At 42.6% G+C, this 18,747-nt stretch overlaps 1 protein-coding gene across 4 annotated transcripts in view; it reads left to right on the plus strand.

The window, feature by feature from the left end:
* The window catches only part of LOC106611587 (leucine-rich repeat and immunoglobulin-like domain-containing nogo receptor-interacting protein 2), a 467,988-nt gene extending 458,575 nt beyond the window's left edge, over positions 1–9,413 (plus strand). For all 4 annotated transcript variants that reach the window (XM_014211957.2, XM_014211960.2, XM_014211956.2 and 1 more), the window contains one exon: positions 6,455–9,413. In XM_014211957.2, coding sequence (XP_014067432.1) covers positions 6,467–8,311 — 1,845 coding nt within the window. In that variant the 5' untranslated portion in view covers positions 6,455–6,466 and the 3' untranslated portion in view covers positions 8,312–9,413. The remainder of the gene's footprint in view (positions 1–6,454) is intronic.
* The last annotated feature ends 9,334 nt before the right edge of the window (positions 9,414–18,747 follow it).

The raw sequence follows: 18,747 nt of genomic DNA on the forward strand, positions 1-18,747 counted from the left end.
TCCTCCAAACTCATCATTAAGCTTGAGACCCTGGGTCTCGACCCCGCCATGTGCAACTGGGACCTGGACTTCCTGACGGGCCACCCCCAGGTGGTGAAGGTAGGAAACAACCTCTCCACTACGCTGATCCTCAACACTGGGGCCACACAAGGGTGCGTTCTCAGCCCTTATTGTGGAAATATTGAATCAAATACTTCTCAGATACCGGAGCTTGTGAATTCAAATAGACTTTATTATAGAGAGTAACAAAGCCGAGCAATTCCATGGAAGAACTAACTCTTCATTTTTAGTACATGGCTTTTATACAGTCTTATCCTTACATAACATCATCACTCCACTTTACGAATCTTGTTGTCTTACTAAGTTTCCATTCTCTTATTGGCTCAGACATTGGGGCATAGATTCTATTGGTGGCATGACATGCCCCCTCCTACTGTTGCCCCTCATTGATTAGCTAATGTTTCTGTCCAGAGGTCTTTAGAAGTTCAGGCCGATGTTGTTTATGTATGATTAACCCATGTGCGTGTCCAGTAGCCTTCACAAGATCAGATATGGCCCAGACCAGTCACGTCTTGTTAGTCTACCTTGCCTTATCCACACAGATTCTGCTTACATTCTGTTTTTTACATGTCCAATGGTTAATTCGAAGTTGATCCAGTTTTGTACACTCACATGGGTTCAGCCTTCATTCTGTTTACACATGTCTAATATTTAAACTTATATCGATTATTCTTTCTACTTCAAAGAGAACAGTATAGGTTACTGAAAATCAACCATAGTCATGAATTTTCACCTACATCCTCTCCTGTACTCCCTGTTCACCCACGACTGCGTGGCCATGCACGCCTCCAACTCAATCATCAAGTTTGCAGACGACACTACAGTGGTAGGCTTGATTACCAACAACAACGAGACAGCCTACAGGGAGGAGTTGAGGGCCCTCGGAGTGTGTTGTCAGGAAAATAATCTCTCACTCAATGTCAGCAAAACAAAAGAGATGATCATGGACATCAGGAAACAGCAAAGGGAGCACCCCCCTATCCACATCAACGGGACAGCAGTGGTGAAGGTGGAAAGTTTATAGTTCCTCGGTGTACATATCACCGACAAACTGAAATGGTCCACGCACACAGACAGTGTGGTGAAGAAGGCGCAACCTCGCCTCTTCAACCTCAAGAGGCTGAAAAAATGTGGCTTGTCACAGAAAACCCTCACTAACTTTTACAGGTGCACAATTGAGAGCATCCTGCCGCCTGTATCACCACCTGGTACAGCAACTGCACCACCCACAACTGCAGGTCACTCCAGAGGGTGGTGAGGTCTGCACAACGCATCACCAGGAGCAAACTACCTGCCCTACCAGACACCTACAACACCCGATGTCACAGGAAAGCAAAAAAGATCATCATGGACAATAACCACTCGAGCCACTACCTGTTCACCCCTCTTCCATCCAGAAGGTGAGGTCAGTACAGGTGCATCAAAGCTGGGACAGAGAGACTGAAAAACAGCTTCTATCTCAAGGCCATCAGATTGTTAAACAGCCACCACTAGCACAGAGAGGCGGCTCCCTACCTAAAGACTTGATGTCATTGGCAACTTTAATAAATCTAACACTAGTCACTTTAATAATGCCACTTCAAGAATGTTTACATATCTCGCATTACTCATCTCATATGTATATACTGTATACTGTATCCTTCACTATCTATTCTTTACTATCTATTGAATCTTAGCCGCTTTGTCACTGCTCATCCATATATTTTATACTTATCTATTCTCATCCCATTCCTTTACTAGATTGTGTGTATTTGGTTTTGTTGTGGAATTTGTTACATATTAGGTTTAGTTGTGGAATTGTTAGATATTACCTGTTAGATACTGCTGCACTCTAGAAGAAAAAGAAACGCACACCTATTAAGGCGAGGTGCTGGCTAGCGGAGTAGAAAACTTTAAAATAAGGGAGAGCCGCACACTCTAGGAGCTCAGATGCAAAAATGTAATATCCAACGTTTCGACAGCCAAGCTGTCTTCATCAGGGTATCGTACATAGGTTCCCAATCTCCCAACCTTATAACTAGCTATCTGGGCTAGCTGAAGCCAACTTCATAAAATGACTAGGTGGCTAGTAGAAGTAGGAGTAGTTGTAGTAGTAGTAGTGAGAGAGACAGCGAGAGAGAGAAAGAGTATACAACACATTAGGAACACCTTCCTAATATTGAGTTGCACAACAACCTCAATTTGATGGGGCATGGACTCTACAAGGTGTTGAAAGCGTTACACAGGGATGCTGGCCCATGTTGACTCCAATGCTTCCCACAGTTGTGTCAAGTTGGCTGGATGTACTTTGTGTGGTGGACCATTCTGTATACACACAGGAAATTGTTGAGCGTGAAAAACCCAGCCTTGTTGCACCTACTACCATACCCCGTTCAAAGGCACTTACATTTTTTGTTTTGCCCATTCGCCCTCTGAATGCCACACATACATAATCCATGTCTCAATTGTCTCAAGGCTTAAAAATCTTTTTTTAACCTTTTTCCTCCCATTCATCTACACTGGTGGAAGTGGATTTAACAAGTGACATCAATAAGGGATCATAGCTTTCACCTGGATTTACCTGGTCAGTCTATGTCATGGAAAGAGCAGATGTTTTAAATGTGCCTTCAGAAAGTATCTACAGCCTTACACCTTTTCCACATTTTATTGTCTATCAGCCTGAATATAAAATTGATTAAATTGAGATTTTTTTGTCACTGGTCTGCATGCAATACCCCATCATGTGAAAGTGGAATTCTGTTTTTTGACATTTTTACAAATTAATAAAAATTACTTGAGTCATTAAGTCTTCAAACCCTTTGTTATGGCAAGCCTAAATAAATGCAGGTGTATCAATACGCCTAGTCACTACAAAGATACAGGTGCCCATCATAAATCAGTTGCCGGAGAGGAAGGAAACCACTCAGGGATTTTACCATGAAGCCAATGCTGACTTTAAAGCAGTTACAGAGTTTAATGGTTGTGATAGGTGAAAACTGAGGATGGATAAAAAATATTGTACATAGTTACTCCATAAAACTAACCTAATTGACAGAGTGAAAAGAAGGAAGCCTGTACAGATTATTATTTTTTTCACCTTTATTGAACCAGGTAGGCTAGTTGAGAACAAGTTCTTATTTGCAACTGTGACCTGGCCAAGATAAAGCAAAGCAGTTTGACACATACAACAACACAGAGTTACACATGGAATAAACAAACATACAATCAATAACACAGTAGAAAAATCTATATACAGCATGTGCAAATGAGGTAGGATAAGGGAGATAAGGCAATTTGCACATGCTGTATATAGATTCTGCACATTCTACCATTCCAGTGTTTAATTGCTATAATGTAATTACTTCGCCACCATGGAAAATGGTTGTCTAGCACTGATCAATAGCCAATTTGAAAGAGCTTGAAGAATTTAGAAAATAATAATGGACAAATATTGTAAAATCCAGGTGTGCAAAGCTCTAAGAGACTTACTCAGAAAGACTCACAGCTGTAATCGCTGCCAAAAGTGACTAACATATAATGACTCAGGGGTTTGAATACTTAATAAACTAGATATTTCTGAATTATTTCATTGCAATAAATTTGCAAACATTTCTAAAAACAAGGTTTCTCTATATCATTATGGGGTATTGTGTGTAGATGGGTGAGAAAAAAAATACATGTAATCGATTTTTTAATTCAGGCTGTAACAGAACAAAATGTGCAATAATATGAATAATATACACTACATGACCAAAAGTATGTGAACACCTGCTCGTTGAACATCTCATTCCAAAACCATGGGCATTAATATGGAGTTGGTCCCCCAATAACAGCCTCCACTCTTCTGGGAAGGCTTTTCACTAGATGTTGGAACATTGCTTCCATTCAGCCACAAGAGCATTAGTGAGGTCGGGCACTGATGTTGGGCGTTTAGGCCTGGCTCACAGTCTGTGTTCCAATTCATCCCAAGGGTGTTCGAAGGGTTTGAGGTCAGGGCTCTGTGCAGGCCAGTCAAGTTCTTCCACACTGATCTCGACAAACCATTTGTGCACGGGGGCATTGTCATGCTGAATCAACAAAGGGCCTTCCCCAAACTGTTGCCACAAAGTTGGAAGCACAGAATTGTCTAGAATGTCATTGTATGCTGTAGCACTAAGATTTCCCTTCACTAGAACTAAGGGGCCTAGCCCTAACCATGTAAAACAGCCCTTGACCATTATTTCTCCTCCACCAAACTTTACAGTTGACACTATGCATTGGGGCAAGTAGCGTTTCCCTGGCATCTGCCAAACCCAGATTCATTTGTCGGACTGCCAGATGGTGATGCATGATTCATCACTCCAGAGAACGTGTTTCAACTGCTCCAGAGTCCAATGGCAGCGAGCTTTACACCACTCCAGCCGACGCTTAGCATTGCCCATGCTGAGGCGTGTGTGCGGCTGCTCGGCCATGGAAACCAATTTCATGAAGCTCGCAACGAACAGTTTTTGTGCTGATGTTTCTTCCAGAGGCAGTTTGGAAGTCGGTAGTGAGTATTGCAAGCAAGGACAGGTGATTTTTAGGCTCTATGCACTTCAGAACTCGGCGGATCCGTAATGTGAGCTTGTGTGGCCTACCACTTCGTGGCTGAGCGGTTGTTGCTCCTAGACGTTTGCACTTCACAATAACAGCACTTACATTTGACCGGGGCAGCTATAGCAAGGCAGAAATTTGATGAACTGACTTGTTGGAAAGGTGGCATCCTATGACGGTACCACGTTGAAAGTCACTGAGCTCTTCAGTAAGGCCATTCTACTGCCAATGTTCGTCTATGGAGATCGCATGGCTGTCTGATCGATTGTATACATCTGTTGGCAAGAGTTGTGGCTGAAATAGCCAAATCCACTCATTTGAAGGGTCCACATACTTTTGAAAATGTATGTATGTATGTATGTATGTATGTATGTATGTATGTATGTATGTATGTATGTATGTATGTATGTATGTATGTATGTATGTATGTATGTATGTATGTATGTATGTTAAACAGGACAAATCTGATGGGGCATGTGCCCCTGTGCCCCTTATGAGTAAGTGTTAGGGTTACACTGAGGCATTACATTACTGTTGAAGGAATTTATTTGAGAATCTTGTTCCATGTAAGGCTTTGGCCCATCCTATTACTACAGGTGAGAGGCAATATCTCAACCCCACTCTCTGCTGCTGAAAACCAAAGCAGACACATCTTGACTACAGATGCTACTCTTTCAGAGTGTAATGGTGTTTGTTTTGACACCTTTTGGATGAATTTTTTTATTGGATTTTTAAAAACGGATTAACCTCCCGGATCTTCATTTATTAGCTTTTGCGGCCTTTGTGATAATCCGTATAATTACAAACCTCATTTTCTTCCCATTAGGTTCTGCCCTCCAACAATTTCTACGTGTTGATTGTGTTCACTCTCAATGTGTTTGGATGGCAGAAATAATCATGTTTTTCAAATCATGTTTTTTTCTTTTGTTCCATGGTCATTTTGCAGCTGGTGTACAGTTTCTATTACTTATGAGGGGTGGAAGTTTATCTAAGAAAATCAATAAAATCATGCTCATTATTTCAGTGTAAGGGTCAGAGAAGCAAAATATATGGTCCTGTATAAACAATATAACTGTTTCTATGTGAAGAAAACACACAGAGATGGAAATAGATGGAACGTCTTTCTTTGATTAAAAAAGGTTGAATTGGACAAAAACATCACTTGTGGACTTCATTCAAGCATTGTTGCTAGCAATTCCTCACTTTACAATATGAACATGAAAAGATTAAGTGTCATTGTTTAGCTGCTTATGGTCTTACATATTTTGCACAGGTAATACATATAAATCCGACTACATCCACTGAATCCTCCTTGGTTAGAATAATGATCAGATAGCCTCCACAGACGTATTATAGAGACAGTTTTCTTATAACTCCTCCACTCATAACCCTTGATCAGTTTGCTCTGGATAAAACACAACAATAGACTGCAGACTGTTTGAAGTGATTTGTGTTATAAGGAGACCCAACCGATATAACAAATGACTATAGACAAATTGTTCTTAAATTCAAAGCCTGAGCGTAAACCATTGAAAGAAAAGAGTACAATGACCTAAATTGTGACAGTATGTTGAATAAGTATGCGAGTCGGGGGATATAGGTGGGGCATGACTGCTGATTTCAGCTGCAGTACTGTGTGAAACGCTTATGATGGCTCAGGATGTTGAAAATGATGCATTTGCGTCAGAGAAACAAGGCCATTCTAATCTGTCCTTAATGTTCATTGAGATAAGATGACAGTCAATTTCACTACAGCAGCAGATTTTTTACATGTCACTTATTCTTACCAATTTATGCTCTCTAACTATATTCTCTTGTTGTGTGTGTTCCCTCTCTCTCGTAGAGCCGTGACAGAATGGTCGACTGTATGAGTAAAGTCATGCTGCACACGGCCCTCTCATGCTGGCAACCATTCCTGGGACTGGCTCTTGTGGCTGTCTTCGTGGGTTCCGCCTTAGGATGTCCCGCCCGCTGCGACTGCTCGGCCCAGAGCAAGTCGGTCCTGTGCCACCGCAAACGCCTACCGAGCATCCCAGATGGCATCCCCATCGAGACCAGGATCCTGGACCTGAGCAAGAACAAGCTGCAGGCCGTCAACCCGGATGACTTTGCCCCCTATCCTGGTCTAGAGGATTTGGACCTCAGTGGGAACATTATCAGCTATGTGGAGCCGGGGGCCTTCAACCCTCTGTACAGCATGCACTCACTCAGTCTCAAAAGCAATCGTATTAAGCTCATTCCTATGGGCGTCTTCACAGGCCTGTCCAACCTCACCCGGTTGGACGTCAGTGACAACAATATTGTCATCCTGCTGGACTACATGTTCCAGGACTTGAACAATCTGAAGTTCCTGGAGGTGGGTGACAATGACCTAGTGTACATCTCCCACAGGGCGTTCAGTGGACTGCTGAGCCTAGAGACGCTAACCTTGGAGAGATGCAATCTGACGGTGGTGCCTACTGAGGCCCTGTCCCACCTGCACAACCTGGTAAGACTTCACCTGCGATACCTCAGCATCAGCACCTTGCATGCCTACTCCTTCAAGAAGCTGTTCCGATTGCGCCACCTGGAGATTGACAGCTGGACCTCGCTCGACAGTGTGCCGGCCAACACGCTGCATGGCCTCAATTTAACCACGCTTTTCATCACCAACACCAACCTGTCCACCTTCCCATACCAGGCAATTAAGCACCTGCACTACCTGACGCTCCTCAACCTGTCCTTCAACCGCATCAGACACATCGAAGGGAGGATGCTGTCGGAGTTGGTGCACCTAAGGGAACTGCATCTGGTCGGGGCTCAGTTGTCGACCGTTGAACCGTACGCATTTCAGGGCCTCCGGTGGCTCAAGGTCCTCAACGTCTCCCACAACCGTTTGGACACCCTGGAGAAGGGTGTCTTCCAAGCTCCTGAGGCTCTGGAGGTCCTCTTGATCGATGACAACCCCCTGGTTTGCGACTGCCGCCTCATGTGGATCCTGCAGAGGAGACAGTCCATCTACTTTGGTGACTCACAGCCGGAGTGCAGTACCCCCGAGGGCATCCGCGGCAAGCCTTTCAGGGAGTTCAAGGAGACCCTGCTCTCCTACTATGTGACGTGCACCAAGCCCAAAATACGAGAGAACAAGACGCAGACAATTGCCGTGGACGAAGGTCAGCCAGTGAGACTGCACTGCAGTGTTGAGGGGACCCCCAGGCCGGTGGTTTCGTGGCTGTCCCCACGCCGGCACCTCCTCACCAACAAGAGCCACGGTAGAGTCATGGTCCACAACAATGGGACGCTAGAGATCAAGGCAGCCGAGGTGCAGGACGGCGGGGTGTACCTTTGCATGGCAACCAACACTGCGGGTAACGACTCATTAATGACCTCCCTAGCAGTGAAAAGCCTGGGGTCGCTCTACGCAAACAGGACCCAGTACTACACAGATCCCAGCAATGCCACTACCAATGGGACTATCAACGTGACCTATGGCTTGGACCTAAAGACTATCTTAGTGTCGACAGCAATGGGTTGTTTCACATTCCTGGGGGTGGTTTTGTTCTGCTTCCTGCTCCTGTTCGTTTGGAGTCGGGGCAAAGGGAAGCATAAAAACAACATAGATATTGAATACGTACCTCGGTCCAAGTCTAATGGCACCTCTATAGATGGAGGAGCAGAGGGGCAAGCTGGACCCCGTCGCTTTAACATGAAAATGATCTAACATGGTTTGTGAATCTGGGAATGCAAATGTTGGGAATAATCTAAGGATTATTAATTAACTTCTGAATTTCCCACTACTGCATGAGAATGCTACTGGGAATGGAAATAGCACTGCAGAGCGCCATAACAGGACACAGGAGTGCAGTCCCAAATCATTCCATCTTATTGGATGCAATGCCACGACATTGTGACTTATGTTTTTGCACAGTTGTCAGTGAGCCTGTCTGACACGGATCCTCCGAAATGAACTTAATTGCTACCCAGGTGACCTGTAAGGAATAGGTGTCAGTAATCGAGCTTTTCAAATTCAATTTATATACCCAAAAGGAATCCATAAGTGCTGGGTTGGAATTAAAGACACTACAGAACTGTGTACAGTACAAATTTGTATCTAAAAGTATTACTAATATTTGTTTGGTCTTGCACCATGCTTACTCACAGAACAGACTGATCAAACTGAGCATCATTCCCTCCGACCATAATCTTTGCATATGTGTACGTAAATGCTTCATTATGTACGTGTATGTACATATTCATTAAAACATACTGTTCATAGCAATACCCATGGGATGCAAAGTCAGCCAAAATCTCAATTCCCCAACCTAATAAGCAAAATTGTAACTCCCCACTTATGAGATTGTCCATGAATATGGGAAAGGGCTTCTACAGGATTGCAACGACACACTGGAGAAAAGATACCCCTGTTCCCCTAAATATTTTTTGTTTGTTTATTGTCAACCATAAAAGAAAATGTATTTTATTTATCAAAGTGGTTTGAGGTTTTTACAAAAGTGAGTATTATAACACTATTCTGGGGAGTAATAAATGCTTTTGAGGATCTTGAAGTTGACAGAGAACCTACAAAGACCAGTTTTTCATCGTATTTTTGTATTTTTATTCCTTTGACTGTAACCTTTGCCTAATGGCAAAATACATGTGTCCATCTTACTACAGTGAAGTTGACATCTTTTCTCCCCAGTAAGAAATTTTGACTTTGTTGTGGTAGTTCCTCATTTTGTTGTAGAATCATTTAGATTGTGACAAGTTCAAAGTAAAAACTAAATAAAATCATGTATGTGAAATAAAATAATATTTATTTGTAACATTTAGTGTGTCTACATATTGACTACAATGATAAAGCAAAATTGGGTATTTATCAGTATATAGTATTATCTGCCTGTTGAACATCTGGAAACAGCAAAGTAACACTTACAGGGAAAAGCCTTATGGTTGAATAAAATTGTTAAAATAGAACATATCAACTATCAATCACTGGCATTAAAGAAACTGAATTGTACTCTACTGTTTTACAGTGTATGTGAATTGTAAGGGTTGTGCATTTCTATAACATCAGATGAGGTTGACAAGGCCATCAGAAGATCTGCAGAAACACAATTACGACAGACACAGGTTGAGAAAATTAAATGGTTTGAGGCATTGCCTTTCCAGAATGTACAATTACTGTACACAAAAATGATCCCTTTCACTCACTAAAAACGATAACCTTCGAACCTTTGTGTGATATCCCCCTCAAACCTTTAAAATCAATGCACATCAGATAGGCATGGTGCAAAATGTCTAGCCTTGACAGCATGATATTGCAGGTAGTGTGTATCAAGAGGAAGGCACTATCAGAGGAAGAATGTGGAGGAATTCATTTAACCTTCTGACACAGTCCAAATGAGCACCTGGAGGCATACCATGTATAATTGGATGAGCACAGCAAATCGGAGAGGTATCCTGGGTTAAGCAGATAGCAGATTACAATGCTACAGAAGATACAATGCTGCCCAATTCACTACATTTACAAGACTGATTTATTAGATTGTTCCTTCATTACTGTGTCCCAGCTGTGCTTTTCTCTGTCTTTAAAATTGTTCATATCATCCCCTTGCTTTACAGTGAATGAGAATGAAACTTAATGTCATGCAAATTTGTACTTAATCTAATACGATAAACATTTTAATACAAAAAAACTGAGAGAATATGTATCAATTAGGTTTAGCACTTATCACTGCTTGTTACTTCTGTAATTTTGTTGCACCATAGTTAAATGTAATGTCTCCATATTTGAGGACCCTATTAGATTTTTTTTTTATTCAAGTCAGTCTGGTTTGAGAATGGTAGCCTTATCAAATGGATTGACAGGAGTTGGCTGACATTATTTCCGGTCACAACTTGCAGACTTGTTTACGTGCTGCTGTGCGTTTTGTTGCTAAACTTACTTTGCTACCTGACAACTTTACGGTTTTTACTTTTTAATTACCGTTTATATTTTTTGTTTTTCCCTCACTCAACTTTTTTTTCATTCAACTTTTTCACTCCGGACGCTTTATCTGGACATGGTTCGTCAAGACATCCAACAGCCGAAGCTAAGTAGTAACATTAACATGATGCCTTCTAATTGCAGTCGCTGTACTCATAATATACAGGAGAACGATCGCCTGACGGCGAGGATAGCTGGACCGCAAGCCCAGCTTCAGACACAATCATTAGGCAAGGGTAATTTCACTGTAGGAAAGGATGAAACAGCGTCTGTGCCACCAGTAAGTACAGATAGTAGTATAAATCCCCTCGCACGGTCCCCGCAGCCGGACAACTTTCTCATGGCTTCTGGGGGGAAATGCTGTAGGAATGCTCAACCGGTGTCGCTCATTCAGCCGACAGAAACTTTCAAACAGTTCTCTCCATTAAGCAGCGAGTCGGAGTCTGAGGCCGAGCCTTCTCTGGTCTCTACTCCTCCCATTACGGGGTCTGAGACGCCGAAGGCTCCCACCATTATCTCTGACAAATTGAAAACCCTAGTCATTGGCGACTCCATTACCCGTAGTATTAGACTTAAAACGAATCATCCAGCGATCATACACTGTTTACCAGGGGGCAGGGCTACCGACGTTAAGGCTAATCTGAAGATGGTGCTGGCTAAAGCTAAAACTGGCGAGTGTAGAGAGTATAGGGATGTTGTTATCCACGTCGGCACCAACGATGTTAGGATGAAACAGTCAGAGGTCACCAAGCGCAACATAGCTTCAGCATGTAAATCAGCTAGAAAGATGTGTCGGCATCGAATAATTGTCTCTGGCCCCCTCCCAGTTAGGGGGAATGATGAGCTCTACAGCAGAGTCTCACAACTCAATAGCTGGTTGAAAACTGTTTTCTGCCCCTCCCAAAAGGTAGAATTTGTAGATAATTGGCCCTCTATCTGGGACTCACTCACAAACAGGACCAAGCCTGGCCTGTTGAGGAGTGACGGACTCCATCCTAGCTGGAGGGGTGCTATCATCTTATCTACGAACATAGACAGGGCTCTAACTCCCTTAGCTCCACAATGAAATAGGGTGCAGGCCAGGCAGCAGGCTGTTAGCCAGCCTGCCAGCTTAGTGGAGTCTGCCACTAGCACAGTCAGTGTAGTCAGCTCAGCTATCCCCATTGAGACCGTGTCTGTGCCTCGACCTTGGTTGGGCAAAACTAAACATGGCGGTGTTTGTCTTAGCAATCTCACTAGAAGAAAGACCTCCTCCATTCCTGCCATTATTGAAAGAGATCGTGATACCTCACCTCTCAAAATTGGGCTACTTAATGTTAGATCCCTCACTTCCAAGGCAGTTATAGTCAATTAACTAATCACTGGTCATAATCTTGATGTGATTGGCCTGACTGAAACATGGCTTAAGCCTGATGAATTTACTGTGTTAAATGAGGCCTCACCTCCTGGTTACACTAGTGACCATATCCCCCGCGCATCCCGCAAAGGCGGAGGTGTTGCTAACATTTACGATAGCAAATTTCAATTTACAAAACAAAACGATGTTTTCATCTTTTGAGCTTCTAGTCATGAAATCTGTGCAGCCTACTCAATCATTTTATATAGCTACTTTTTACAGGCCTCCTGGGCCATATACAGCGTTCCTCACTGAGTTCTCTGAATTCCTATCGGACCTTGTAGTCATAGCAGATAATATTCACATTTTTGGTGACTTTAATATTCACATGGAAAAGTCCACAGACCCACTCCAAATCGACTCAGTGGGTTTTGTCCAACATGTCTCCGGACCTACTCACTGCCACAGTCATACTCTGGACCTAGTTTTGTCCCATGGCATAAATGTTGTGGATCTTAATATTTTTCCTCATAATCCTGGACTATTGGACCACCATTTTATTACATTTGCAATCGCAACAAATAATCTGCTCAGACCCCAACCAAGGAGCAACAAAAGTCGTGCTATAAATTCTCAGACAACCCAAAGATGCCCTTCCAGACTGTGTTTGGCACTCCTATGTTGAACATAATAAACGGCTCTTTATCCACCGGATGTGTACCAAACTCACTAAAAGTGGCAATAAAAAAGCCTCTCTTGAAAAAGCCAAACCTTGACCCAGAAAATATAAAAAATGATCGGCCTATATCGAATCTCCCATTCCTCTCAAAAAAATGTGAAAAGGCTGTTGCGCAGCAACTCACTGCCTTCCTGAAGACAAACAATGTATACGAAATGCTTCAGTCTGGTTTTAGACCCCATCATAGCACTGAGACTGCACATGTGAAGGTGGTAAATTACCTTTTAATGGCATCAGACCGAGGCTCTGCGTCTGTCCTCGTGCTCCTAGACCTTAGTGCTGCTTTTGATACCATCAATCACCACATTCTTTTGGAGAGATTGGAAACCCAAATTGGTCTACACGGACAAGTTCTGGCCTGGTTTAGATCTTATCTGTCGGAAAGATTTCAATTTGTCTCTGTGAAGGGTTTGTCCTCTGACAAATCAACTGTAAATTTCGGTGTTCCTCAAGGTTCCGTTTTAGGACCACTATTGTTTTCACTATATAATTTATCTCTTGGGGATGTCAATCGAAAACATAATGTTAACTTTCACTGCTATGCGGATGACACACAGCTGTACATTTCAATGAAACATGGTGAAGCCCCAAAATTGCCCTCGCTGGAAGCCTGTGTTTCAGACATAAGTTAGTGGATGGCTGCAAACGTTCTAATTTTAAACTCGGACAAAACAGAGCTGCTTGTTCTAGGTCCCAAGAAGCAAAGAGATCTTCTGTTGGATCTGACAATTAATCTTGATGGTTGTACAGTCGTCTCAAATAAAACTGGTTAGGACCTCGGTGTTACTCTGGACCCTGATCTCTCTTTTGACGAACATATCAAGATTGTTTCAAGGACAGCTTTTTTCCCATCTGCGTAACATTGCAAAGATCAGAAATCTTCTGTCCAAAATTGATGCAGAAAAATGTATCCATGCTTTTGTTACTTCTAGGTTAGACTACTGCAATGCTCTACTTTCCGGCTACCCGGATAAAGCACTAAATAAACTTCAGTTAGTGCTAAATACAGCTGCTAGAATCCTGACTAGAACCAAGAAATGTGATCATATTACTCCCGTGCTAGCCTCCCTACACTGGCTTCCTGTTAAGGCAAGGGCTGATTTCAAGGTTTTACTGCTAACCTACAAAGCATTACATAGGCTTGTTCCTACCTATCTTTCCGCTTTGGTCCTGCTGTACATACCTACATGTACGCTACGGTCACAAGACGCAGGCCTCCTAATTGTCCCTAGAATTTCTAAGCAAACAGCTGGAGGCAGGGCTTTCTCCTATAGAACTCCATTTTTATGGAATGGTCTACCCATGTGAGAGAATAACTCGGTCTCAACATTTAAGTCTTAAATGAAGACTCATCTCTTCAGTAGGTTCTATGACTGAGTGTAGTCTGGCCCAGGAGTGTGAAGGTGAACGGAAAGGCACTGGAGCAACGAACCACCCTGGCTGTCTCTGCCTAGCCGGTTCCCCTCTCTCCACTGGGATTCTCTGCCTCTAACCCTATTACAGGGGCTGAGTCACTTGAGTGTGTTGAGTCACTGACGTGGTCTTCCTGTCTGGGTTGGCGCCCCCCCTTGGGTTGTGCCGTGGCGGAGATCTTTGTGGGCTATACTCAGCCTAAGGATGGTAAGTTGGTGGTTGAAGATATCCCTCCAGTGGTGGGGGGCTGTACTTTGGCAAAGTGGGTGGGGTTATATCCTGCCTGTTTGGCCCTGTCCGGGGGTGTCATCGGATGAGGCCACAGTGTCTCCTGACCCCTACTGTCTCAGCCTCCAGTATTTATGATGCAGTAGTTTATGTGTCGGGGGGCTAGTGTCAGTCTGTTATATCTGGAGTATTTCTCCACTGTCCTGTGTGAATTTAAGAATGCTCTCTCTCTCTCTCTCTCTCTCTCTCTCTCTCTCTCTCGGGAGACCTGAGCCCTAGGACCATGCCTCAGAACTACCTGGCATGATGACTCCTTGCTGTCCCCAGTCCACCTGGCTGTGCTGCTACTCCAGTTTCAACTGTTCTGCCTGCCGCTATGGAACCCTGACCTGTTCACCGGACATGCTACCTGTCCCAGACCTGCTGTTTTCAACTCTCTAGAGACAGCAGGAGCGGTAGAGATACTCGCAATGATCGGCTATGAAAAGCCAACTGACATTTACTCCTGAGGTGCTGACCTGTTGCACCCTCGACAACTACTGTGATTATTATTATTTGACCATGCTGGTCATTTATGAACATTTGAACATCTTGGCCATGTTCTGTTATAATCTCCACCCGGCACAGCCAGAAGAGAACTGGCCTCCCCTCATAGCCTGGTTCCTCTCTAGGTTTCTTCCTAGGTTTTGACCTTTCTAGGGAGTTTTTCCTAGCCACCGTGCTTCTACACCTGCATTGCTTGCTGTTTGGGGTTTTAGGCTGGGTTTCTGTATAGCACTTTGAGATATCAGCTGATGTAAGAAGGGCTATATAAGTAAATGTGATTTTAAATTTGATTTGATCTACAAAAGCAGGGTGTCTGTGGACAGCTGAGTATCTTGGATATTGATCTGTGTCTTAAAATCTTTGTTATGACTTACTACCATGTATGGGCATACGAATGTTGGGGCTAGGGGGCAGTATTCGCACGGTCGGATAAAAAACGTACCCGATTTAAACTGGTTACTACTCTTGCCCAGAAACGAGAATATTATATGCATATATCAAAATATTCCATTACCGTACTTCAAAGCATGTCAAATGCTGTTTAAAATCAATTTTTATGCTATTTTTCTCGTAAAAAAGCGATAATATTTTGACCGGGAGTCGTTGTTTTCGTTCAAAGAGAGAGAAAGTAAACATGGTGTCGGCTCGTGCACGCGCCTCCAGTCTCATTGTCCTCAGATCGACCACTATCCAAATGCGCTACTGTTTTTCAGCCAGGGCCTGCAAAGCCACCATTCATCGTTCTGTCGCCTTCTGAGAGCCTATGGGAGCGTTAGAAAATGTCACGTTATGCCAGAGATCCCCTGTTTTGGTTAGAGATAATCAAGAAGGCCAAGAAAAAGTCAGAGAGAGCACTTCCTGTCTGGAATCTTCTCAGGTTTTGGCCCGCCAAATGAGTTCTGTTATACTCACAGACACCATTCAAACAGTTTTAGAAACTTTAGGGTGTTTTCTATCCAAATCAAACAATTATATGCATATTCTAGTTACTGGGCAGGAGTAGTAACCAGATTAAATCGGGTACGTTTTTTATCCGGCCGTGCAAATACTGCCCCCTATCCCCAACAGGTTAAACTAATCATATAAATGTAATTAACTAGGAAGTAAGGCACCACAGAAAATCTTAAGATTACAAAGTTATAATTTTCCAAATATAACTCTTCAGATATTTTAATATCTGATCAATTAGTCTTCTATTAATGAATTATTCTTTACCTCTCATTCCAAACGTCGTAAATTGTTGGTTATCTGCACGAACCCAGCCTTTACTATAAATCATCCATACACCAATTGGCTTAATAATTTATTTACTAACTAACTAAATAATCACAGAAATGCATAAACAAACAGAAGATATTGGTTACTAATAATGATAGGGAAGATTCCCTAGTGGGCTAAACCGATATGACGGCTTGGTGGATGAAGGGAAGGGGGTGTGGACTGAGAAACAGCAGGAAAGACAAAATGGATCACTACACACAGTGGATAATTATATTTATTGAAATGCTAACCCTTTGCACACGAACGCTTACTCATTCGGGAATAATTGCAATCAATATATTTACGCCAATATGTCATTGTTGTCTTCCCTATTGGAATTGTCAGTCCGTCTGCAGGAGAATCAGTTCATCAGAGAGTCTCTGGCTACTCATAGTGGCGGCTCCGGATAGTGTCTGTTGTAATGCATACGTCATGCGTCCATTGTTCTTAGAATAGATGTTTCGGCGGTTGTCTGTATTTGCATCCCAGGTTTACATAATTTCTAGCTGCAGACTAGTAATTAGTATCTAAGATTTGCTCTTATTCTGTAGTGATCGATTGTCTCAGAGTTGAATCATTTCCAGCTGTGTAGCCAATGCTCCACGTGGTATGGTTTTCTAATCTTGGTACTCACACCTGTGCCACACTGGCTTACACTGAGGTATGCATGGTCTAAACTATTCACAACCACAGCTCACTCTGTGGGTTTCCTTAGTCTGAAGAGAATTTTCTTAGGACGGGCTTTTATTTGTAACAATAGAAAAGGCGGTTCCATGACGACAAATCATGTCTGTGCTCATGGGGGTGGGCCAATGACTTAGTTAAACTTTAAAGGGAATACAATTCTCTCACATTAAAGGTTTAACATCACATTACATCATTTCACAAATAGTTACATCTTTACTCAATAATTTTATACAAGAAGTAGATGCAAACTCCATAATTGAGAAAAGTACACATTCAGAGATATAGTTACAGTTGAAGTCGGAATTTTAAATACACTTAGGTTGGAGTCATTAAAACTCCTTTTTAACCACTCCACAAATATCTTGTTAACAAACTATAGTTTTGGCAAGTCGGTTAGGACATCTACCTTGTGCATGAAACAAGTAATTTTTCCAACAATTGTTTACAGACAGATTATTTCACTTTATCACTATTCCAGTGGGTCAGAAGTGTACATACACTAAGTTCACTGTGCCTTTAAATAGCTTGGAAAATTCCCGAAAATGATGTCATGGCTTTAGAAGCTTCTGATGGGCTAATTGACATCATTTGAGTCAATTGGAGGTGTACCTGTGGATGTATTTCAAGGCCTACCTTACAACTCAGTGCCTCTTTGCTTGACATCATGGGAAAATCAAAAGAAATCAGCCAAGACCCCCCCAAAAATTGTAGATCTCCAAAAGTCTGGTTCGTCCTTGGGAGCAATTTCCAAACGCCTGAAGGAACCACGTTCATCTGTACAAACAATAGTACGCAAGTATAAACACCATGAGACCATGCAGCCGTCATACCGCTCAGGAAGGAGACACGTTCTGTCTCCTAGAGATGAACGTACTTTGGTGCGAAAAGTGCAAATCAATCCCAGAACAACAGCAAAGGACCTTGTGAAGATGCTGGAGGTAACAGGTAGAAAAGTATCTATATATCACAGTAAAACTAGTCCTAAATCGAGGCCTACAAACCTGATTCAGTTACACCAGCTCTGTCAGGAGGAATGGGCCAAAATTCACCCAACTTATTGTGGGAAGCTTGTGAAAGGCTACCTGAAACGTTTGACCTAATTTAAACAATTTAAAGGCAATGCTACCAAATACTAAATAAGTGTATGTCAAATTCTGACCTACTGTGAATGTGATGAAAGAAATAAAAGCTGAAATAAATCACTCTCTGCTATTATTCTGACATTTCACATTCTTAAAATAAAGTGGTGATCCTAACTGACATAAGACAGGGAATATTTACTCTGATTAAATGTCAGGAATTGCAAAAAAACTGAGTTTAAATGTATTTGTCTAAGGTGTATGTAAACTTCCGACTTCAACTGTATGTGTGTTTCCTGTCCTTTGTGAGGTCACCAAATGAAACACACTCAAAATAACTGTCCCTTAAGTGTCCACGGACCCTTCCCACATTCTCACAAGTAGACATGTAGTTTTATTTTACCATTTTGGGGATGTTTGTTCACTCTATAGTCTCTCTTTCTGGATGGCCAGGGGGAGGGAGTCTCCGCCAGGAATTTACAACCTGAGATAAAATAACCTTGGTGTAGCAGAGAGTGAGAGAGGGGGAAGCCACGATCTACACCCAGAAAGGGCCACGTCCTGATAACGTACATATCCCAACCAGAATACATGGATTACAGGCAACATCCGCATTGAGCTAAAGGCTAGAGCTGCCGGCTTTCAAGTTGCGGCAGACTAATCCGGACGCTTATAAGAAATCCCGCTATGCCCTCAGACGAACCATCAAACAAGCAAAGCATCAATACAGGATTAAGACTGAATCCTACTTTTATTTTTTACATTTTATTTCACCTTTATTTATTAACCAGGTAGGCTAGTTGAGAACAAGTTCTCATTTGCAACTGCGACCTGGCCAAGATAAAGCAAAGCAGTTCGACACATACAACAACACAGAGTTACA

The sequence above is a fragment of the Salmo salar genome, chromosome ssa09 (genome assembly GCF_905237065.1).
Source record: "Salmo salar chromosome ssa09, Ssal_v3.1, whole genome shotgun sequence".
In the NCBI taxonomy this organism is placed as follows: domain Eukaryota; kingdom Metazoa; phylum Chordata; class Actinopteri; order Salmoniformes; family Salmonidae; genus Salmo; species Salmo salar.